Source organism: Megalopta genalis, chromosome 9 (assembly GCF_051020955.1).
Source record: "Megalopta genalis isolate 19385.01 chromosome 9, iyMegGena1_principal, whole genome shotgun sequence".
Taxonomy (NCBI): Eukaryota; Metazoa; Arthropoda; class Insecta; order Hymenoptera; family Halictidae; genus Megalopta; species Megalopta genalis.
Genome location: NC_135021.1, coordinates 13,524,076 through 13,548,301, shown reverse-complemented (window position 1 = coordinate 13,548,301; position 24,226 = coordinate 13,524,076). Strand labels below are relative to the sequence as shown.

The 24,226-nt window shown below is 41.9% G+C and overlaps 1 protein-coding gene across 3 annotated transcripts; it reads left to right on the top strand.

Annotated features, from left to right (window-relative positions):
• larp (La related protein) lies at window positions 1-23,734 on the top strand. Of its 3 annotated transcripts, none has more exons than XM_033471048.2 (17): window positions 1-864; window positions 11,214-11,287; window positions 11,708-11,761; window positions 12,236-12,404; window positions 12,508-12,612; window positions 12,735-12,910; window positions 13,289-13,410; window positions 13,476-13,665; window positions 14,016-14,531; window positions 14,621-14,778; window positions 14,844-15,069; window positions 15,156-15,299; window positions 15,810-16,060; window positions 16,184-16,344; window positions 16,548-16,802; window positions 17,014-17,147; window positions 17,261-23,734. In XM_033471048.2, exons 1-17 carry the CDS (start codon window positions 9-11, stop codon window positions 17,747-17,749), a joined length of 4,080 nt encoding a protein of 1,359 aa, XP_033326939.2. In that variant the 5' UTR covers window positions 1-8; the 3' UTR covers window positions 17,750-23,734. The 3 variants fall into 3 exon arrangements, with proteins under 3 accessions (XP_033326939.2, XP_033326938.2, XP_033326941.2); XM_033471047.2 differs by having other exon boundaries at window positions 15,156-15,323; XM_033471050.2 differs by lacking the exon at window positions 1-864 and adding an exon at window positions 7,453-8,039 and having other exon boundaries at window positions 15,156-15,323.
• The last annotated feature ends 492 nt before the right edge of the window (window positions 23,735-24,226 follow it).

Sequence of the window (24,226 nt, the reverse complement as noted above, 5' to 3'; positions counted from 1 at the left end):
CGTTCAAGATGGCGGCCAAGGTGGCCAGCGGCGGCCAGGGCAGTGCCAAGAGGGAGGAGGGCCCCAAGGTGTCTTACGCAAGTATCGTAAACCCGAGAAGCGACACCGAGAACCGGCCTCCGAACACCAAGGACAACAACAAGGAGAACATCGGCAGTCAAGTGGCCCAATCAATGCCCATCAAAGATCATATGGTATCACAGAACCTCACAGTCAGAGGCAAGTCTTACCAGAAAAGTGGAAGGAGATTCAATCCTCAGGTAAAAGTGGACAGGCCCTACACTAGCGAATTTTCGGCTGCTAAACAAAATCAGCTGGCTACTGAGAAAGAAGGTCTCCCCAGAGAAGGAGCGGAGCAACAGCAGAAAAATGTGGGTGAAAACGAGCAGATGAATGGGGACATAGGAAGCGATGGGGAATTTCAAACGGTGGCTCCGAAGAGTGCTAGAAGAAAGGAGAAGCTGCGAGAGCATCAACGGGATTACAAAGAACAACACAAACACAGAGAACACAGGCATCCTCTGCGAGGACATAATGGAAGCAATGAGAGAGCCCATAAGGAACTAAGAGAGAGAGGAGAGAGAACAGGTGCTGATTCTATTGTAGGAAGCAAAGAAACTCCGAAAGAGAGAGAGGAGCTGGAGGCTGATTTCGATACACTGGGTCAGCCTCCAGTGAAATATATCGAGGCACCTCTGCCAACTGTCAATCCTTGGACCAAAAGCAAATCCACGACACAAGATCCTCCGCTCAGTTCTGTTATTGCGATTCCGTTACCTATACCTCCTGTGAGCTTACCGACTGTGGAGAAACCGATTGAAAAAGAAAAGCGGGTCTTGCAACCTCAACAACAGGGAATAGTTGGTAAGTGTTTGTTCGTGTTCAATAATGTTTATTTTTTATCATTGCATGAAATTATGCTAAGGTACACTCATTGAAAATACTATCTTGACTTTGAACATAAAATTTGTTACTTTTTAAAATGTATTTTAGTGAGACATTTAAAATCTTTTTTATTACTTTCTTAAGATTTGATAAATATTTACAGCATGGTGTAAATTTTTATAGATTTTGACTTATCTGTTAAACAGAGATAGCGATAATTATATGATAGACATATATATTTTTAAATGACCCAATGAATACATATACATGCAGATTTAAGTAAGGTATCTTGATTACATATAGGAATACATATAAGGGCCAATAAATTTTCAAGTCCTTTTATTTCATGGTTTTTGTATCAAATCGGCCTTGTACTTTGTACATGTGATGAAAGATACTCTTATCAACTTCAAGAATATGGAACTACCATCTTTGAAGGTACTGCTGATACGTATTTAACATTTGGGAGGCTAATGGAAACTTACTCAAAGCATATTACACAATGTTGCAGTATATGTATAATGACTGCTGTATATACGAGCAGAAAAATTCTTGTTATTCTGATAGTTATTTTATCAAATTACTTTCCATTGATGGGGGTGCACCAAAATAATTGATTTTTTTTTGCAATGTATTTTGCACTCGATACTATTGAAGTCTCCTTCACATTACATTTTATTAATAGTAATTTTTGTATTGAAATGAGAAGTATATTTGCTATATACTTTACATTCTATACATATTCTTGAAAATTAATTAATTTATGAATAAGACTGTACACGATTAATTTTAACGGACAATGTTTGCGAAATACTAGTCAGAACACTGTATCGAATGTTTCCTGTACACAAAATGCATTTACGAATTGCATTTCTGTTTACAGATTACGAATAGTTTCTAAATTTCTAAAAGAGTCTGTTTCTAGGTGAGATATTCATTTCGAAATTAGGAGTATGAGTAGACACGTGTCAAATACGAATTTCGCTTTTTTAATATTTTCATCCGATTATTTTTACGAATCTCGGGACGAACTATTTCCAAAATATCGTATGTATTATCGAGCTGCAAAATAATTCCTATCAACCAAACATTAACGGAATAATAGATTAATCGTGTACATGATCTAAACGTGAACACAATTTATAGCGCAAAGATGTTTCATATAATTTTGACAATTCAAATTAATCTTGTTGTTATTATACGTTTGCTAATGATAAAAAGAATATATCTATTCTAATGCAAGCGCATAATGATAACTCCGGTTCTGAGCCGGTTATGTACGTAAATACCCGAGTACTCGGATCCGAATCGAGTATTAAAGAACCCAAGCGACGTCGAGAACTCTACCAAGGATATATTCATGAACCAGATAAATGCATAATAATTATACATTAATATACTCTCGATAATGCCTGAAACATTGGTGCAGAATTTGCATCGAGAAACTGTGTCGATTTCTTTCCAAATCGCAATAACTTTTCTGAAATTGCCGATCACGATATGGAAGCACGAACACGTTCGAGTGAGAAGAACTTGAGAGCAGATTCCACACGAGCCATGCTCGTTCAGGTGTCGGCGATCGTTAGCGACGATAATAATGGGGGATATTTTGTAGGTCCGATTCGATCGCGTTATCTCGGTATTGACGACGAAGTTTTTCGGTGCACGTGGCACCGGCTAGAATCGTGCTGGCAATCAAGGCCTCTTAACACGTCAGCTACGGTCTCTTTCTTCATTTGCATAACGAACGTTTGTGATCTCCTTCTCGGCGACAGCCCTTCCTCCGCTACGAAACGAACTTTCGAACACGTGGTCTCCGGGTTAGGCTCCCGATTCGCCATGTTCACGGAGTATTTATCTAAGTTACTTTTATCAATTGACACCGATAAACTTCGGCCCCCTAAAAATCTCCGGTCTCGCGAGCTTCTGCCGCGTTCCAGAAGATCATTTTCTAGAAATTGAGGAATTTGATCGTGATTTTGATATTCTGGGTCAAAGTAGACCCTGGAACCTTCATGCTTCGATGCGTATAATCTCGGAAATATTTCCAGAGAGAGAGAAAGAGAGAAGCGTTTTTAACAATCGATTTCGCAATGTAATGAATTCTCTTCAACTTCGCAGTCAAATTCGTGAAGGAATTGTGACCAATGCGGCAGTCGAGGTATTAATTGCGTGAACGGCAAACATGGATACAATCTAATCTATCCAGATAGTCAAGTTGAATCGAGTCTGATAGATACATAATTCAGACATGTTTGCGAGTTTAGAGGAATGTTTATCATCGACGAACCACTCCCTACCTCTGAATATTTGTTCAATCGTCTCTATAGGATAATGTTACTCGCCCTAGTAACGGGAGACATTGAACAAGTTCTAAAGCGCCGACTTGTACCGAGTAATGGGAGAGGGGTTGGGGGGGAGAGTTAAGTAGAGGCTTAGGACAAACGTTAAACCCATTAGGGGTCGTGCAATAAATTCTCTCATTTTCTTATGAACGCAGAAAATTTTGCGTTTCCCCTTCGAAAAGCATTCGGAAACTTTCCAATTGGCTTAAAGTAGCAATTGCAGAACTCCAACGATTTGTTCGCACTCCTCTAAAACTTAGTGCTTACTCTGCTTTTTACACAACAGTGTGCCAGAACCGGAATTCGCATAAATCAAAATGCGCGCTCATTGTATTGGAAAATGAGAGTCGATAATCGACTTGCGGAGAGCGTCTTCCGGTGAATTATGAACAGCGTTGACGCGAATGAATAATAATTGTCCATGAATCTATCGATCGTACCGGTCGAAGCTGTTCCCTTTCACCTTTTGCGAAACGCATTCGATCTTACCCCGGCCGTGTAATCGTTCGAATTACTTTGACGAGCACTGAAAAAGTAAAAACCGTCGGGGGCAACGACATTGACACTATTCCTAAGCGGTCGACAGTGGGTCGCGGCACGTGATGCAATTACCAGCGCCTCGTAACTGCATTACGTTCTTCGGCTGTAATCCAGACGTTCACTCTCGAATTCCTCCGGCATCTAATCGATGGACGGCAAACACGATCGTGTGCAATAGCTGCACACAACGTTGCAGGAAATCGATACACGCCTCCGACTAATCTTTCTTTATTTGCCGATCGCAGGCGACTATAATTCGCGAATCCGCACTGTTGCGCAATTATCTTCACCCTTGCGAAATGCTTCACCCCTTTCACCGTGTTTCCTTCGACGTTCCTCTGTTTTATTCCGCTCGATTGAACGAAGTGCCGACCATCGACCTCGATAAATTCCCGCAAAATCGATCGAATCCAAATTAAACGAAATCATTAACCGAAACTAGAAAGATCAAATTGCTCATGGTGTGGATGTTGCTTTATTCATACTCGTTCTAAAAATTCGAAGAAAAATTCGATCAAACCTATTTAAAGATTATACGCATAGACCATATGTAGTCCACGTGGCACTTAACGCGTTGAATCGTTCTTTCCGCAGCGGCAAAATAAAGCGGAATGCTAGAGATTCTAATTAGAAACACTGCAAGTACCGAAGCGCGTCTCTTCTTCCCAAGCTATCGAAGCCTGCTTCGCTCTTCCGGGTCCCGATTCCGTCGATATTTTCGGATCGGATTCACGTCTTTGTCTCGTTAATCCGACCGAAACGGTAAAAATCGCTTCGCGATCGATCCCCCGGTTATCCCAGCGGTCGATATACATCGAAATGTGTCGCAGAAAGTGAGAGCGGTGAGAGGAAACCTGTTCCAGGCCGTAGGCCTTCTACCTTCGATAAAAGTAGATTCGTAAAGGCCAAACGAACGCTTTTCAACGGCCGAGCATTTTCGAGCGGCGGTGTACGGTTGAAACCAAGTGTCAAGATCATTTCCTTTTTTTCCCGCTTTTCGTTTCACGACGCCTGCTAAAATACACCGGCTGGAGGAGGGCGGGCGAGACACCGACGGAATACTGATCACCGCCTTAAAATATTCACGCCCGAAATTATTCGGAGTTCCGTTTTTACGTTCGGGACGTTTTTCTTTTTTTTTTGTCCCTTTGACGAGAACTTTCGCTGCCGCTCGCTTCTCAATTTTCCCCGGCAACTTTTCACGGTGCCGGATTATTCTAGAGGCTCGCGTATCCATCGGAAAATTAATTGTATCGATCACGTACGGGCCGCAATGTTTCATGGCACTCTGGCAACTGCGAACATACTCGTTGAAAGAATTTCAGCCGCCCCGATGAAACTGCGTTTCTTGTTTCGCAGCAGCGCGTGCGGCGCGTTTTGAAAGAAAGAACAGATTTCTACGTGGATATTTTTACCACGATTATACCATCGGGCGACGGCTAGCTCGGCACGAAATTGTTCGATCACGTGGCTCGAAATTCGAAATTGTTGCTTAAACAGGCTCGCACGATTCTTTCGAACGCAGACCTGCATAGTTGTGATATTTTATTCGCGCGCCCGCGACACCGGAAACCGCGAAAATACCGCGGAATCGAAGCAGCGCCTATTCAATGAATCGCAAAGTGCCGAGAACTCTCGCGGTTGTTACTGCAATTTTCATTCGGTTACAGCATCTTTGATCTTTCCAATCAAGCGTTAACAATTTACCCATTGTTCCAAAGTACACTTAACAATTCCAGGTCGACTTCTGTACATCTCGGATAGAGAAGAACGAACGAAAGAAACTTCTGTTCAATTATCGCGCGTCGAGAGAGACTATTTTACGATTCTGTAAATTCGCAGCGAATTCGTACTTTCGCATCACGTGTTGACGTTTTATCGGCGATCGCGAACTATGGTAGCTAGTTGGACTTATTTGTCTCGATAGGAGAACGAGATAAGAGGAAGTTTTATTAATTATTACGTCAAGAGGGATTTCGTGAGGTAATTTAAGATAGGACGGCTTAGATGACTCACCGGGTTCTACAAAATGATTCTACGGCTAGAGTTCGCCAGTGATACTACTGGTAGCAATTTATGGCGGCATGAATTGTACCGGGCACGGGCTCCAGAATTTACGTCTTGAATTGACCGGAAGCTATTAAACGCGCGCGTATGTATAATAGCGTTCGTGTACGTACCATTGTACCGGCTGGTTATCGATGTAACACGCGGCGGGACAAATCGGTTGCCATAAGCTCTCCTCGTATACGCAGGAGACATTGATTTCTTGTGCGTACCTTGGAACGCAAACTCTTGTATCCGCCCGCGATACCATCGGATACTTGGAAAAGCTCCGGTCGATAATTTATTGGTCGCTGTACTTCGAGCTTTCGTCGCGAAAAAAGAAAGGAAACCATAGGAACCGGGGTTGAAGGAGACAATATTTCGCCGTTTCGTTCATCGTCGGCGGAGCAAAAATTGCTCTTGTATAGAAAAAAAAAAAACGTTTCGAGCGGCACCGATTTTAATTAGCAGCCAGACTAATGCTGTTATCGACTTTGAGATCAATGCAAGCCGTAGTAATCATTTGGCGGAATTCGCCGAGAATTGGGGCATCAAAGTATTAGCCGCGAGACGCTTGATGCACCCTGGTGCACTCGCGGGGTGTCCTTGCAGTCGAGACGCGCAGTCTCAGCCTGGGAAACGCGTTGATCGTTCGAACGAAACAACGAAATTGGGTCTTGTAAAGGCTCTTTCTGCCTTCGAGGAGCGTGGCCCAGCTGATTCAACTTCAGCTGGTACACACGAGCCATTGACGTGGAAAAAACAAACGGCGGCTGCCGGAGCAGCGATGAATTCAACCGGCTTAATAATTTAGCGGCACATTCCCGGAGGAGTTCGGTGTTTGAAATTACGTAAGAATGGAAAAAAGAATCGATATCTTGAACCCGTCGCAGTTGTTCCCCCTTGGAACACCACCTGAAAGGCTGTAGCGAGGAGTCGAGGGAGCAGCTGCGAGCATTTACCGTTGTTGGTCGCTGCGAGCCTTCTTCGAGTCTGCCTTTTCATTAAGCGGCTCAGTGCACCGCCGACGTCCGAGCTGCAACCGTGCGGGTCCCTTCGTTGCAACTTCTACCTCAACGGGAACTTTCCTGCGGCTCGCCGGGGCACTGCGAGTGTGCATCGAAAAATATTCAGCACGGTTCTCGTTGCGCAAGTGTTCGGTCCTGGGAAGAACCGCGGGAAAATCCGACGGCCGTGTCCGCGGGACGCATCGCAGTCGCAAGTGTTTAGATCGTTGTTGATGCTGCAGATTTGTGTGTCGGGCAGAGCGATTTCCACGGCCGTTGCCAACGGTAAAATTAGTTTCGCCGAGGAAAACAGTGCCGATGCGATTAGAGAACGCAGCTCGTTATCCGTCACCGTCGACGTAGAACCGAATTGCCACGGAACATATGGCAACGAGTTTCGCGCGATTCCTCGTCGCCGGTCCCCGAGTGTATCCGAGTGCATCGGCAAGGACATTGCGAGTCGGCATCGCGGCCAGCCTTTGATCTTTCCGCGGTCGCGGGTGGGAACCAGTTCGCGCCGGCCAATACTATTTTTGAAAACGGGTTTCAAAGGCCCGCTCCACTGTTTGACAACTCTCGATCATCCGAAGTCGATTTCGGATTTAAGTCCGTGCCGGTTCGCGGAGGATTGCAACGTTGGTTCGACGGCGATTTGCAAATTCGTTTGGCGTCGATTCGCGATTCATTCGGAGATGATGCAAAGTCGATTCGAGATTGATTCGGAGATGATGCAAAGTTGATACGAAATTAACACAGAGATTGATACGAAGTGAATTCTAGATCGATTCAAGGAAGATATTCCAAGTCGATTTCAAGCTATTTCGAATTTGTCTTTGAAATTATTGCGAATTGATCGTGTACACCAAAGCGAATTATTTCCTTCTCCCTCCGACTCTGAACTGCAGTCGAGACGAAGCACGGTGTAGTGCACCGCAGCGCACACCTGTTGCACTCGTTGCACCCGTTGCATCGCTCTGAAACAAGACAAAGCGATCGCGTTCGAGTGCCGGGATTGAAACGTGCTCCGCCTAAGCGGGCGACTGTCATGTTTTCTCTGTTCTGCTTGCTAACGCCGGCAAGTGTTAGCACACCTGAGTGCGCTTTTGTGTGAGTGTTATGTAAAAGCGGTGCGCGATCGCGGAATCCAGGAACGACCCACTGTGTTTTGCGGCTCGCGATATGAAGATCAACAGCAACAAAGCCAATTCCGTTCACCGTGAGTCTCTCTCTCTCTCTCTCTCTCTCTCTCTCTCTCTCTCTCTCTCGATCTACATCTTTCACTTTTACCTCGATTATCTACGATCTTTACGATCTTCGCGATCTCCTATCAAATATTTTCCTAATAATTATCTTTCACGCACATCGAATCAGAACTCTCATGAGTATGTTCCCTTTCATGACGAAACACCATTCAAGTATATATTTTTCAAGGAACTACTACACGCACGAGTTTCATTCGAATTTTTGAATATGTTCCCTTGTAAGATGGAACACTGTTGGATCATATTGATGGAACTTGAATTGAAAAAATGAAATAAATTATCTCACCCTTCGAAGCATTTACAAACGACAAATCAAGACAGCTGTGAAATAAATCACAGGGAGTTAAGTTGACGCTAGATTGCCGGTGCGAGTCAATTTGACACATTTACGATTTTATCGATGTATGTACACTTAAATAACTTTTCTTAAAACATATGTTGCTTTTTAATGGAATTATGACCAACATATATTTTAAAGAAAATTATTTAATTATTTAAAATTATTTTATATATATGTAATATAAATTTATATATATATATACAAAATAATTTTAAATAATTAAATAATTTTCTTTAAAATATATGTTGGTCATAATTGGTCAAAATATAAATAAAATAAATAATAGCAATAATCTCGTAAATAAGTCAAATCGACTCGTTCCGGCAATCCAGTGTTAACAGCGTCGTATCGCGTAGATGTCCTAGGATGAAATGTCCTTTCCTGACGTAGGTGGTCATCGAAGAAATTATGTGACAATTAGACGGCTCGTAAATGGTCCGTAAGTGTGACGACGCAACGATATTGTTTATCGTCGATTAGCTGATCGTTGTTGACAACGAATACGTTCCGGTTAGGTGTCATTATTATTCCGACGGTATCCGAAACTGCCACCCGAAACGAACTTGGCAACAGAACAAAACCAGAGACGGCCGAGAGGCTGCCAGCGCGAGTTAGCGTTCGAAGATAGCTCGAACTCAGGAGCCAGAGTATATGAAATAACATGCTCGAGGTGTTTTTGGATCATCTGGAAGCCATTTAAGTTACTGTCACACGGGAAAAGAGCGAAATGCTTTCCGTGAAACGCGTTTTATCTGTTTTCCCGCAAGGTGACCGTCAGATAGCCCGCCGCTTATCTTGTTACCTCACTTTTTCATTGAAATTGTTTCGAACCTACTTAATGGAAAATATTTAAAAATAATTAGATCGCCGGTTTTTCCGCGAATTTCTCGCGGTCGATCGAACAACTATTCCAATTACGGCCGCTATCGCAACTGTAAAGAGTCTTTTCCTGCTTTAGCTGTGAAAGTTACGCGAATAATTTTTGCATAGAACAATTCTACGCACTGTTCCAACTAGAACGATATTTTTGTTGCAGAATTATGAACGTTCGAACGCGTTTAGAGCGATTGCTTTCGAAGAGTTGTTATCAGTAAATATTAACTATAATTGCGGTCACATTTTTTTACTTCGCTTTTTCCTTTTTATTCTTTTTTTTTTGTTTGAACCATGGAAGTCGTGTGCGAATGATTTCGTAGACTCTTCTGAACGCGAACATTTAAACATATTTAAGTATCTTTAAAAAGGGACGCGTTCGAAATAGAAAGGAAACCAGGATATTTACTATATTTTTCCGCCAACAGTGTATTATTCAAACATGGAGCGAAACGAAGTGCTCGATGCAGAATCGAACATTCCTCTTCCTTTATTAAATTGATTAAGTCGTCGGTGGAAAACGTTGGCGTGTTTCTCGCGAATTCGCCAATAAAATCCAGATTTGCATAAAGATCTGCGGCTTGCTTGCGATTAACTCGGGACTGACGAAAGCAAACCTCAGGTGTATCTCCATACGCGTTTTGCTCAACAGCAGGTGTTTTTTCGAGACGTCGCGTACTAATTTAGCAATAGTTCGCAACGAAGTTGCACTCGCCAGCGCTACACGTAACGTAGAGGGGAAAAAAAATCCCTGGCGAACAATAAAGTATCAGTGACTTGCACAATCCCTTCACTTCGGGCACAAATACGAATACAATTTTCACTTAGAGAAATTCCTGGGACACGGAGCGAACGTTGAGGAAACGATTATGCTGCGAATGCCGCAGCTGAATTTCCAGCTGGAAATATCTTTAACATTTACCTTCGGACTTTCGAACTTAGCCACGATGCGCATTCTTCGGATAATCGCTGTTCCCTATGTTTTTCGCGGCGTAGAGTTTTTCCTATTGGAGAGGAAAACACCATCGATTCGAGAATGATCCGTTCAAAATTTACGTCGCAGCTGTGTCTAGCTATCAAAATTAAATTCTGTTCAGCGAAAGAAATAGCAACTCTGACATTATCTTCGGTGGAGAAAATTTTAGAAAAGAAAGTGAAAGCTTTCGGAGTTCGAAGGATTTTTATTGCGTTGTCAATCGGAGTCATCGCGATGGGTGTGCGAATTTTTCTGCAGCCAGTACGTCGGGCGATAATCAAGACGGTAACACGAGCGGCGGGTTACTTTCGCTTTCGCGGTGATTTGTGTTTTTGAGGCGAACGAAAGAGATTGACTCGAATGAAAAGGGGTCAACGAGCAAATCTACGGCTGTATCACTTGCGTAACAAGCTGCGGTTAGAGCAGAGCTGTTTCGCTTCTGACACGAGCCGCATCGATTATTTATAGAAAATAAGGGAATCGCCGATAACGTGTTTTCGTGTAGCCGTACGAAAAATCCTGCACAGTTTGTTCACTTCTGCTTACCGCTGCTAGAATGTTGCTTCATCCGTGACACGCCGTGTTAACAATCATTCGCATCGTTGTTTCGCAAGGAATTTGCGAGAGAGACTCGACTGATTAAGTGACATTTCAATTAATAGACGTTCAGAGAAACCGATGTTTTTAGAAACTACATCTTGAAGGAAAAGCTGAATTTTCTATTTTTAGAACTTCACGCTAAATTGTTATCCTTGTATTTGGAAGAATCTAGAGAATCGTTCTATGTGGAAAAAAAACATGTCCACAACTTCTGCGGTCAACGACAAATTCTTAAGACATTCATTTTACTTGATGCTTAACAAATTTATTAAGCAGAAAAATCATCATAAAATTGTGTGAACGTTTTAATAACAAAAGATTATCGTAAATCTGTTGCAGAGAACGGTATCAACACCGGAAGTCAACCAACAATAGTTACAGCGACAAAGGACAGAAGAAAATTTAACCAAAAGGTACGTGTCGCTTCCTGATTATACCGGAAACCGACAAATTCATGTTCCAGTCATCTTTTGATATCCTAATAGCTTAATTGAACACGGTATCCGTCGAATGAACGTTCGAGCAAACACTATTTTATTTGTACCTCGCTTTTGTCTGGATTGCCAATATTTATGCGATTTTCGAGTTTCACAAAGTCGAAGATATAAAATCAACATTCGTAGTCCCGGCGGATAAAACTGTTCAAAGTTGCACGAGAAATGTTACACGATTTTCATTTAATGGCTGTGCAAGGTGCATAAAGATTCGCAGCGGTAATCGACGAATTTATCCGCCGGAACGGTGAATGCGATTTTCGTGAAGCAAATTATCAAGCGAAGCGTTCCGTTGGATTTTATGGGACGCAATTAAAATTTATTTGGTATATTTAACAGGCGAGCGACTTCTCGGACATCGGCGATTGGCCAACCTTGGGCGCTCAAGGAGAGGTGGGTTGGATTTATTTATGGTTTTTCTTGGTGGCTATGTCCTTCTCTCGAGTAACTAACTTTTTCTTGAGCCGATAAACAAAGTAGCTCTGACCGACTTATTTCATTCCTCTGGCACCCGTTATTCTGGTTCCACTCCAGAATGTTTCAAATAGTTCCTTTGGCTTCATCGACTCACATTTCGTTCATAGAGGAGATCTATGAACGATATTATATAGATCATACTTTTTACAAAGAGTTGGTAAGAATTCCTCGCTGCAAAAGCTAGAACTCGTAAAGTATTGTTATGTACCTACGAGCGTAGAACTTTTGCGAAAGCCATTTCGAATGCAGCATCGCCAACACGGACTTCTACATCTGTGAGACCTGGTTGCATTTGTACAATTCATTCGTAGAAATCTACTTTTTACTCATTCTTCGCGGCTTTCTGTGAAAATAATTATCCAGTAAAAGTAAAACATAATTTCTCTCTAGAAAAAGGCAGTCGCGGCAATAGCACCGAAGCAAAATGGTGTTCCCGAACCAAATAGTTGCAAAGAAAACACGGCGACGATAGAAAGCAGAGGAAAGGAGAACAAGGAACAGAATCACTGCCAAGATGACAGCGACGAACACCTGGAAGGCAGTGAAAAGAAAAAGAAAGGTAATTTAATAAGTTCTTTTAGATCGCTTCTGTTGCATCTGTTTCTTTCTAATCGCTACTCAGAGGTATTTAAGTTATTTAAAATATATTTTGTATTTTTCAGTAAATAAACAGAAGTGGGTGCCATTGGAAATAGACATAACGAAGAGCAGAAGTAAAAGAGAGCAGTCTCCAAAGTACTATAATCACAGGGAGAAGAACGGTGAAGGTATGTCATGTTTGTTTAATTTAACACATATTTTTGTTGTGTCTTGTATTGTATTTGAAATGGAGGACTTGTGTGTTCTTTTATTGTTCGTTGTGTTGACACCAAGTCTTCGGCTTTTGCAGAAGCAGAATCGTTTAGAGAAAGGGAACACGAGAGGAGAGGATACAATGTGAGAGGTGGACGTGGAGGGCGGAATTTCAGAGCGAGAGGAGGACGTAGTGGTCGGGGTGGCTATCGTGGTAGCTTTAGGCACAGACACGACCAGGACTATTCAAATTTCACAAGAGACTATATGCAGGTATATATACACATCATACTGTACTACTGCATTTCATAGCAATGAGGCACTAGTATCGCTTATAAATGAACTGAAATTCAGTAAGCGACAATAATACAATGGAACTTTATGCAATTCTACATTTTTGTGGGAAACCTTCAAAAAACGAAAGTCGAGAAAAAATGGCGAAGCATGTTAACTCTTTAACATAGTCTAAATATTTTTGCATAAAGGTTCAAGGTTTAGCTATAATAATTTATCAATGATGACAAATTTAATGGGAATCTCTCAGAACAACGCTTGATGAACAACTGAAAGTAGAACTGACGTTTAATGTTCTAAGACAATAGGAGACACGCGTTTAAATAGTTTTGCGTCAATGTATCATATTCGTTGCAGGTGCATAAATTCGGACTTCCAGCTTACATGATGCCTTACATGGGAACATTTTATTTCGATAATACGAATTTCATTAATGGAGATGACTTAACGACGCTCAAGGAATATATCAAGTATCAAATGTAAGTTCCGGCGACTCCTTTGTAATTGTTACTATGATTTTTATCTCATAATCGTGACTTTGCAGAGAATACTACTTCAGCGAAGAGAATCTTTTAAGAGACTTTTTCCTACGACGCAAAATGGACGCGCAAGGATTTTTACCTATTGCATTAATCGCGTCCTTCCATCGGGTGCAGACTCTAACGACAGACATGAGCCTTGTCGTCGAAGCGATTATGGAATCTGACAAGCTGGAGATGCTGGATGGATACAAGGTATACACAATCCTAAATTGATGCTATCCTGATGCACAAATTTCCAAATCCAGCTACATATCACACATGTACTGGACAAAAATTTGTGCTACAGTAAATTGAAGAGGATTCGCTAACACCATTAGATCTTATCGGTGGCGTTTGAAAGTAGGCCTCGTCACAACCAAACACTTTAATCTACATTAGAACTATTCAATCATCGTACAGATATTTTTAAATAAGACCTTGTTATTTTTACAAGGTCAACCGCTGCAAATGTGGCCGGAAGATTTAGCGTTCAATTCGGTCCAATGTAGAACCTCCTGCTTACGTACATGATCAGATTTGCTAAATATCATCTTGGTTTCCAGGTCAGAACTATCATAGAGCCTCTGAAATGGCCCATCCACGACACACCCGAAAACCCCTTCTATTTAGAGTCTGACAGATCGAACGCAGCGAAGAACGAAGTAATACTCTTCCCACACGAATCCGATTTTCATCCTCTCTCCGTACCCTTACCAGTGATCCCTATTCCCCCAGTACCGCGTTTTATTCAATACAACTCCGCGGCAGTAGGCAGGCTCAGCGAATCGGAGAGCGTGTCCTCATCGATAGGCGAGAATTTGAATCCCGACGTACCGGAGTTCATACCGAACGAACTAACTAGCAAGAATATCGAGTCTGCGGCAGCGGAAGCAACCGCGAGTGATTCGCAGATGAACGAGACGCAATTCGGTGATTCGCAAAGCATTCCATCGTCGTTGAGCAACCACAAGTCATCCAGCATGGACGACGAAATTTCCGCGATCGGCAGCTCTAGCGACCCATCGGGGGTCAAGGTTAACGGTGAGATGCAGCCGCCGAGCGACGACGTGTGGAAAGAGGTAATTTATTCCTTCCGCTGCACCAAGGCTAATCAGCAAATTACCTATGCAAGACAACTCGTATCTAGATGTAATTTTAATTTGTATAGGTGAGGCGAAGGGTGAAACCGTCGCACAAGGAAAGGAACGAGGAGAGAGAAAAAGTCGATAATATCAAGAGCGAGGAGAGAGAAGAGCTTGACTTTCAGTTCGACGAGGAACTCGACACGCCGCCTCCCACCGGCCGACACAATGCGTTTTCTGAATGGTTAGTGTGCATTTTGTTATCCTGTAGCAATACGAGGGCAATCTATTAACAAAATAATCACGTAGGTCCGAGGATGACGAGGAATACGATTTGTCGGACAGAGATCTAAACAAGCTTTTGATCTTTACGCAAACAACGGTGCCCATGTCGTCGCGTATTCCCAAACACGAGGGTCACGATCGAACGGGCGACTGGACAACCAGGGTAAAGATGACTCAGGACCTCGAGCAGGCCATCAACGATGGTCTGTACTACTACGAGGAAGATTTGTGGACCAAAGATGGTCAAAGAGTAAGTTCATTTTTTCAAGTTGATTTTGATCGGTAATGAATTAAATGATATTCAAATTGTGTTAACGTTTTTAATACCGTTTACAGTATAGTTCCTGTTCGTCAATTGGAAGCTACAAAACTGTGAATGTGATTAGTCAAGAAGATTTCGAAAAGATGGCGCCTAAAGCCCCCAAGAAAACGAACCCTGAAGTTCCTCCTCCACCTCCGTCGGCGATGGACGACATGGAGGTACCGCAGTCGCTTCCAGCACAGGTATTGTGCTGGTGTTATTTCTCGGTGTTACATGCAAGGGCGTAGGCAGAATTTCGTTTAGAGGAGAGCAAAAATGTTGTGTGTGTGTGTGTGTGTGTGTGTGTGTGTGTGTGTGTGTGTGTGTGTGTGTGTGTGTGAACTAATTTTACGTAACAAATAAAACAAAAGTTTTCAAGATATTAAGGCGGTCGGCCGCGGTTCCAACTTTTAGATGCTACATTGTACATTTTTTAGATGCTTCATTGTGTCACTTTTCTGCCATTTATTTCTGCAACAAATTTAACTCTGAATTTTAGTTTTTGTTTCTGAATATTGAATCTTACATTAACTTTTAATAAATAATGTATATAAATATATGCTTACGTATTATGTTTGCCGGTCGTTGATCACTAGCTAGAGGGTGTCGTAGACCCCCTTGCTACGCCCTTTGTTAAAACATCTGTGTTTACTGATTCTTATGATGCTAACGCAAATATGTTTTCTTAGGTGCCAACAACTATAGATGTTCAAGAGAAGAGAGATCGTCGAGCGGAAAAGAACCGCAGGAACGACAAGACCAGGCTAAGCAGAAGCGGAGTAGTCCCGCGATTCTTCGCCGTGGTTAAAGATGAACCTTCATTCGATCCCAGAACACCGCGAAAGAGGAAAACGCGGCATAGTAATAACCCACCTGTCGAACACCACGTCGGTTGGATCATGGACGTCCGAGAGCACCGACCGCGCACATATTCCACGGGGTAGGTCCGCGATATCTAAGGATAGATACTTTTTTGTCCTAACTTGCTGTCTTGCAGAACGAGCAAGCGATTAGAAATGATCAAGTGACCGTAAATAATTTGAGAATCTTTGCAACATTGTAGAAGCAGTGCTGGAACAAGTCCCAACGAAGGCTGTCTGGCAAACAGTTATGGCAGCGTGCCGCAATCTCTTCCTACTTTCCAGCACCCGAGCCATGCTTTGTTGAAAGAGAATGGTTTCACTCAGCAAGTGTATCACAAATACCACTCGCGTTGTCTAAAAGGTAAGACAACCACGCATATAAACTTATTTATTTTTTGAGAATCGAAGAAAGTTCTAATGATGATTCCATTAAATTTTGTCTTCTTTTCCCGACTGAGGAATTATTCGTGATGAGAAAATATAACCTGAGAACTACTTGGATCTATAGAAAATGTGATAAATCTGAACTGAATGCAGGTTTCAGTTATGTTTGTTGTGTTTCAGAACGCAAGAGACTCGGAATCGGTCAGTCTCAAGAAATGAACACGCTCTTCCGTTTTTGGTCCTTCTTCTTGAGAGAGAACTTCAATCGTACTATGTACGAGGAGTTCCGAACTATAGCCAAAGAGGATGCCTTAGAAGGTTACCGATACGGTCTGGAATGCCTTTTCCGATTCTACAGTTATGGTTTGGAGAAGAGGTTCAGACATCATCTTTACAAGGACTTCCAAGTTGAAACTATACAAGACTACGAAAGTGGTGAGTATTTCTCAAAGATTGTACGAAAGCACGGATAGGATACTCGATTGTTCAGTTTCTCAATGGTTGAGCGGTAATATTGTGCCACAATAAAAGAAATGCAATGTTGAAGCCGCAGGGATGTTTTATCCCGTAGGATATTTATCCCGTTCCATTATGTCATGGATTCATGAAAAATGTAAAATATGCTAATATAAATTCTGGTTGATAGGTCAATTGTATGGACTCGAGAAGTTCTGGGCGTTCCGAAAGTATTACAAACAATCCAGTCAGCTGCTAGTGAGTCCCAAATTACAGGAATATCTGTCTAAGTTCAAGAGCATCGAGGACTTCAGAGTTGTGGAGGTAAGGAAATGATTGATTACCTTGAGTCGGGTTCTCTTTGACCAAGTTACAACATCTTGTACAACATCTCTCGTTGAAATTGAAGAACACTAACAGCATATCAATGATTTCAGCCGCAAATAAACGAGATGCTGCAGACGTTCGCAGCAAACTCACGCACTCAGGCAGCAAAGGGACGCAACAGGAGCGTGTCGGAGAGCGCAGGTGGGGTGGAGGTGTCTCCTACGAACAGAGTCCGCCGTTTGTCAGGCGGATCAAGCACAGTGACACTGCCAACAAGCTCGACTGTCGAGAGCAGTAATCCCGAGTCGCAAAAGTCTCGCGGGGACTCGGTAAACCTTTCCCAGTTCCGTAACCGGGCCGAATCGTTCGGCTCGGGTCGACTAGGCCATTCCAGGCGGCGAAACGAGGTCTCGAGCTCGTCTAGCAGCCAGCACGACCTGAGTAAACAACAGCCGCGCAGCAGACAGAATTCGGGTTCGTTTGTCAAGACGCAAGAGGTGAGCAAGTCACAGAACACTGCCAGGCAGCCCGGCAAACCCGAGCAGAGCAAGTCGGTCACGATCAAGACGACGGAGGCTGCAGCCAACGGCCAGAAGTGATTGTCCACGACCGGGAAGGGTAAGTGCAGAGGCACTTGCCCGATCGCTAATACGGACAAACGCGTCGCGCCTCTGTCACGATAAAAGCGAGAACTGAACGTCCCATTTTAGAAAACAAAACCGCTAACGAATCACACACACGCGTACCGAGTACCATGGCGTACACTGGCGTCTCCGAGGTGTGTAGGATCAGCACAAAACTGTGTCTCGGTCATTGTACATAGGAAAAGAAACACGAAAGTTAGACTCGATGCTGAGAAACGATTTGCTATCACACGGACCGGGAGACAGACGTATCCCGGTCGACTAGGGAAGTTCAGCTGTTCTTAAGGTAGTCTGTTAAGGTTGTATCTACCGATATTATATAGCTATGCTCTTGCTTATCGGGGGAATATGTACTGAATCATGCTGCGCGCGGTCGGTCCTCGGTTTTGTGTAGCGAATGACAGAGGGGCCAGATGAACCTGCGAATCAGGTGAATAGGCACGCACTGTGCCACGTGTTCGACGAATAGCGCGCTCGCTCAACACTGATGTCGCTCCTAGTCCGAATTAGATCAGTAGCCATTTTTTTATTCTCTCAAAGAAAGTAAACGACCGTTGTGCTGCTCTCCAATTTCAACATTGTTTCACTGCTTCATGCTTTTATCACACCGTCGAAGGTATTAATAATGGGGCACTCAAAAATGTTCGACATAGTTTCTTTTGTTGGTCGTTGTTTACAGTGGAAGCGTGTTCCGAATGAGAACAAGTTCCAACGAACATCTTCAAAACCATCAAAGATGAAAGGATGATTTAAATGGTCAAATTGTGCACTTTTTAAGAAGAAATCTAGTTGTGCAACCTAATTTTTAATAGTATTATTTGTTTAAACAATACATTATAAAATAGCATTTTTCTGTTAATTTTTCCAGTTGAATTGTTAATGCATTTTCTTGTATTTCGTGGGACAATCGAAATTTTTATTTTTACATTGTAAAGAAAGTGATATTTATAATGTATTATTTATACATTTAATGAAAAGTACATAATTTTACCATTTAAATTTCCTAACAGTTTTCAAGATCATCAGTCATTTTTTTCAAATTTATGGTCTGTTATCACCTTTTTAGGGTGAACTATGATCGATTAAAAGAAGCTGCATCTAATATTTTTGTTCGAACTGGCATCCAAGTGACTCCCTTCAATTTTTATTTGTTATGTAAACAAAATATTTTTTTGAGTTATGTTTGCATTAGTAAATGTAGAGAAGCATACAAACAACGCTTTTGACACTTTTATCTACTCGAGCAATTATAATATTCTTTTATGTAATAATTTCATAAGGTATTATTATTAGAGGTTGCTCAAAAAATTTAACAATCTATTAATCTATAATTTTTAAAAGGCACAATGGAAAACTTGAATTTTCCAAAAAAATTCACAATTAATCGTACATGAGTTCCATAAAAATTTGAGGGTATCACTGGACCAGCAGTCCCCCGTAACATTAGACAGAAAAAAAAAGATAAAAGTGACTTGAACTTTTGTGGTTCCTTTGAAAGAAAGGATCCTGATTATTCCAACGTGAATCTTGGAAACTTCGTCGGCGTTCAAAGATGTGGGATAGCGAGAAAACTGCGGAGTGTACAAATATTTTTCTAGCCACCATAGCGACATGTATCCGCCGTCGAATCTGAAAAACATCAATTAACTGTACGCGATCGTTGTATAACTTGTACAAAATGTTGAATCGATTGAGATATTAATCTCGAAATCGAAGAAAGATATTCTGCTCGTGGCCGGTGCACAATCATTGTATTTTAGAGATTTCATAGCTTCAGGTATTATAGTGTTCGTTTCGCGATTGATGCTATCGGCAGCGTTACGAAAGAAATAAAAAAAATATTATCGAAGCTGAAAAACAGTAAAGATTCGTGATGTACAGAAACAAAAGCGCAGAAACGCGAGGAAAATCGTCGTTTCACCTGTTAACAATTTTATGAGATCAATTGTACGCGATAGTAAGCTAAACAAATTAACTTTTATTGTAATATATAATGAGCGTATGATATTTTGTTGGTACCTATAAAAGATAAGGGGATCGATTAATTTTATAAATTATCTGATTTTTACAAAATTACCTATACGAATTTGTATAAATAATCTCAGTCGATAAATGTAAAACTGAATATTTGTATTTGTTTGAAAAGATACAGACAATTTTAGGACTCGAAGAAGGGCTAGCATTTCTTTGGCAACCTCAACTGGTACCTTCATCTAAAGACCATTTATGATTTTATACTTTATACCCGAATAAATTTTCTGTCATCGGTGACACAGGCGACGAGTTAACTCGTCCTTGACGGTTAACAGGTGAACGACGCGATCTAGAAGATTCGTGAAAAAAAAAAGATACAAGAGGGACGAGAAAAAAATTCTGGTAAGGCTGCGCGGAATTTCTCAACGGAAGAAATTTTTGGAAACTGAAATGCAATCGGGAATATTCGTGTTCGACCGATCGAGGGAGAAGGAAGATTCCGTTTTTAAGGATAATTAGGAATTATTAATTAAGCATACGGTTTACGTAGAAATACGAGTTAGAGTAGCGATTCTTTGTCGGCGGGGGTGGAAATTTGGCTCTCCCGAGTTTCACCCGAGCATGGGAGGTGAGAGAGAGAGAGAGAGATCCTAACAATAGAGCTATTAGAGAACAGCTAGTAGAACAATTAAGCTGTTCCGTAAGTAAGATTACTAGTAATTTTACTTAAGGAACCGCTTAATTGTTAAGCCGACTGTATTTATTTAAGCGAGCATAAACTAAAGATTTGATTCAGCAGGGGAGTGAAACTTTTTGAAGCACGAATGGCTGGCTCATTCACGTAGCGCACACACACACACATACTGTTCTCGAATTTTTGTTCTCGCCATGTTTGTCAAAACGTGCAGAGACGACGCCTGGAATACTTGTAGATCTGTTCTTGCTACCTTTCTGTTTTTACTTTTCTTCTGTTTTTTTTTTTAATATACTAGTCACGCGTTGAAAGTCAATAGCCAACGGCGAGTCTTGGGACCGAAATTGTCAACTCCATTTTCGCCGCTGTCCTCTGAATTCTCTTCTTTTTTCATCCTACGTATTCTTCGTAATATTGTATAACGATACCCCAAACGAATCCAAAGAGGCAACTGTGTAAGAAACGCTCTTGTTTGTTTAAATTATCTGTAACAAAATTGTATTTCTGTTGAAAAAAATATCATTTGTTTTACATTATTCGCGCGAAGCGGTGGTTCCAGTTTTCAAGAGATCAGATTTTCTGGGTATTCTGGATGCACCGGAGGATCTTGGGGACGCTTTCAAAATGCGAGATTGATTCTTAAACTGAAAAGTATTCTTGCTCGAGTTTCCTTTCATATACATATACGCATATATATTTTCCAATCTGAGACTTTGCTATCGCAAGACAGAACAGCTTAATGATTCGTTGATATATATCAGTCATAAGAGCCCTACATAGATATTAGTTAGAATTGGACAGATTCTGAAAAATTGCAAGATCGTGAGATTTTCAGCCAAGTGGTCCGTAGTGAAATCAACGAAATCTGTTATACATATAATTGTTACCGTAATCATAAATTTTATTTACTTTATGTAATCCGTTATCGCTATTTATAAACATTCTATAGTTCCTAGTTTGAATTTATGTGTAACTGCGCTCTTCTAGAAACTGTCTAATTTTAACTAACGAATCGGTTAATCTTTGTGGAGCATTCAAACATTCCCTGTTTCAAGTATTCTGATCGTTTTCTTAATTCGGACAATCGTTACTTGCACGCTACAACTTTCACAGCAATAACCACGAACTCGATAGACTTAAAACAGCAATAATTCCATCTACACTGAGTTGCGGTCAATCGGCGAGTACACCATTTTCTTTAGAGACGGAAATCTTTTCCTAATAGTCGAACAAATCGGACACGTGGTTGCCGGAATGCATCAGGCTTTGGGAGGATTCATTGATATGGCGTTTGATCTTTTTTTTGTTCGACTGTCAGAGTTAGCAAAATGGTAGCAAGAGGAAGGATAGAAGATGGACGGAGGAGAGTGAGCGCGTCAAACCGGACGAAGATCAATTAGCACAAAGTGACAGAGCGAACTGTGAGAGAGAGAGAGAGAGAGAGAGAGAGAGCACAGGAGCGAAACTGAAACTAAACTAAACTAAACTGAACTAAACTAAACGTATAGAAATAATACATGACCTGTAAATAAATGCGTTCGATAGCGTTCGCATCGCCGTTCGGAACACGCGGCCGATGGTAGCTTTAGAAACTAACGCGTCGAGTTCGCGAGAAAAAAAATACAATTACCATACAAAAAAAAAAGAGTGAATACGATAGGTTTAGTTGAGCTAAGTTAGACTTAACGAGGTCTTAGTTTCGCCTAAAATTCGATCGTCCGAGCCGGAGGGGCTCCGCGCTTCTTCCGATCATCGGCGCCAGAAAATTGCGCGCTTGTGTCTTTAACGGTTGTTCCGCAAAATTCCGAGCAAGTTCAACCTGAGATTCGATACACATCGTGGACGAAGACACCACATCGTGGACCCTCGAAAGGGCTGTTCCTGGGCATTTTAACTTTGTCACCCCTGCTCTATGTGTATTCTAAACTGTTCTCGGTAATTATTTAATCCTGATCATGGTATCGGCGCAGGGTGCGAAAGAAGATTGTATAGTTCCGTGTCCCTCGTCCACGATGGAACAAACCTTCCAGGGAGTTTTCAAAAATGTCACGGCGCATCGAATTTGCCCCGACACTGTGCGATCTTTTATTTCCATTAGAGGAAGGCAGCGTTAGCCATTGTCCTTAAAATAAAGATCGTACGGTGCAAGGACAGTCTCGTGAAACACTGGAGATAAGTGATCGATAGAAGAAGATAAGTGATGATAAGTGATTGATAGAAGATGTGATTGATAGAAGATGTGATTGGTAGAAGATGTGATTGATGAGAGAAGTGATTAGACACATCACTCTCGGAGAACGTCAAAATCGATCGGGAAAAGTCGCGAAGTTCTCCTCTGGCGAACGACGATCATGTAGCATAATACTGTAAATACTTTCTATCGAGAGTCGTTGAAATCGTATCATCATTATTATATCGTTACTTATATACAGCCGCTTGATGGGAGGCATGCAGCGACCTTCGCGATCTTCGAGGATCGTTCGATGAACGTCGTCGCGTGACCCGGTCGGTGACCTTTATTTTGCTTTCGCGAAATTTTCATTGATATTGTGGAGAACAATGGGAGCCGGTAGAGCTTTTATTATCGATTTTTCTAAGAATGATGGAGCAATATTCGAAAAGCCAAAGTGATCCAGATCGTTAACGCCGCTCGACTCAGAGGCATGCAGAGATGCGTTATCAAGCATTGGACACTGTGTCGCGTTGGCTCTCAACTCGGTCGAATAATGATCGCGGACGAAAGATGCAATCAGATTGAATAAAAACGAGAGACGCCGAAGGGGAAAGTCGTCCCTTTCTACCGCGTGCTCTTACGCGGGAAATGTTCTTAGTGCGATTAATTACCAATCAAAGTTTATGAGAAGTTCTCTTGAGAAAACTGTGCCTCTTCCATCAAGCTCGCCTGCGCACGCGTCTGCGTATATAAGTATACCATTATAACGTTAACGACTATTAATTTTACACCTAAGGCTTATTACTAAATATACACTCACGTGGGTGGGGGGATAAATCGGTGGAAGATAACGGGGGTTGGAAAAAATGTACGAAAAAAAAAGCGTTTCCTAATGAGATACACTTTGTACACGAGGATCGAGCCTTTTCACCGTCTCTTACGTTTACTTATCTCCGTATTTATGACTGATCGCTTGTGTTCGGTGTATCTTCGTTTTTCTTGTCGTTTAAGCTCGTTTTGTTTGTTTCCTTTCTTTTTAGTTGTAACATCGTTTCGAAGAGAATTTATTAAAAGGAAAAAAAAAATGAAAACACGAAAACCCAGAGTTGTTGATGGCGACGACCGGTTTCTTTAAACGCTCGAAGTCGCGTTTCCGCTGGGAAGATGTCGAAGCGAAAATGTCGCAGCTATCGATCGGGCCGCAGCAGCCTCTCGATGACAAGACGAGGGAAAAAGGACCGATCGAAAAGAAACGGGGATCTTCGCGAATGCGGCAACGCGACTTTAGACCACGGCCGACTAATTCTCATTGGTTTTCACACCTTGTTCGCCCCTTTTCACTTTGTCATTGGTCCGCCGAAGGGAATGGTTCCAAAAAATGCCTCGAATAATCTCGATCGAGGAGAATTGCGCGTGTTTGATCCTGTCGCGAGGCAAACTCGAATCGCCACTATTTTTCTAACTGGTTTTTGACAGCGTGTGTGTCGATCGTAGTTGACGAATTGATCTCTTTTTTACAACCGTCGAGCACGGTTAGGCGAAACCTTTTACCGTATAGCGTAGCTCCGAGGGAGAAGCGGAAAAAAAAACT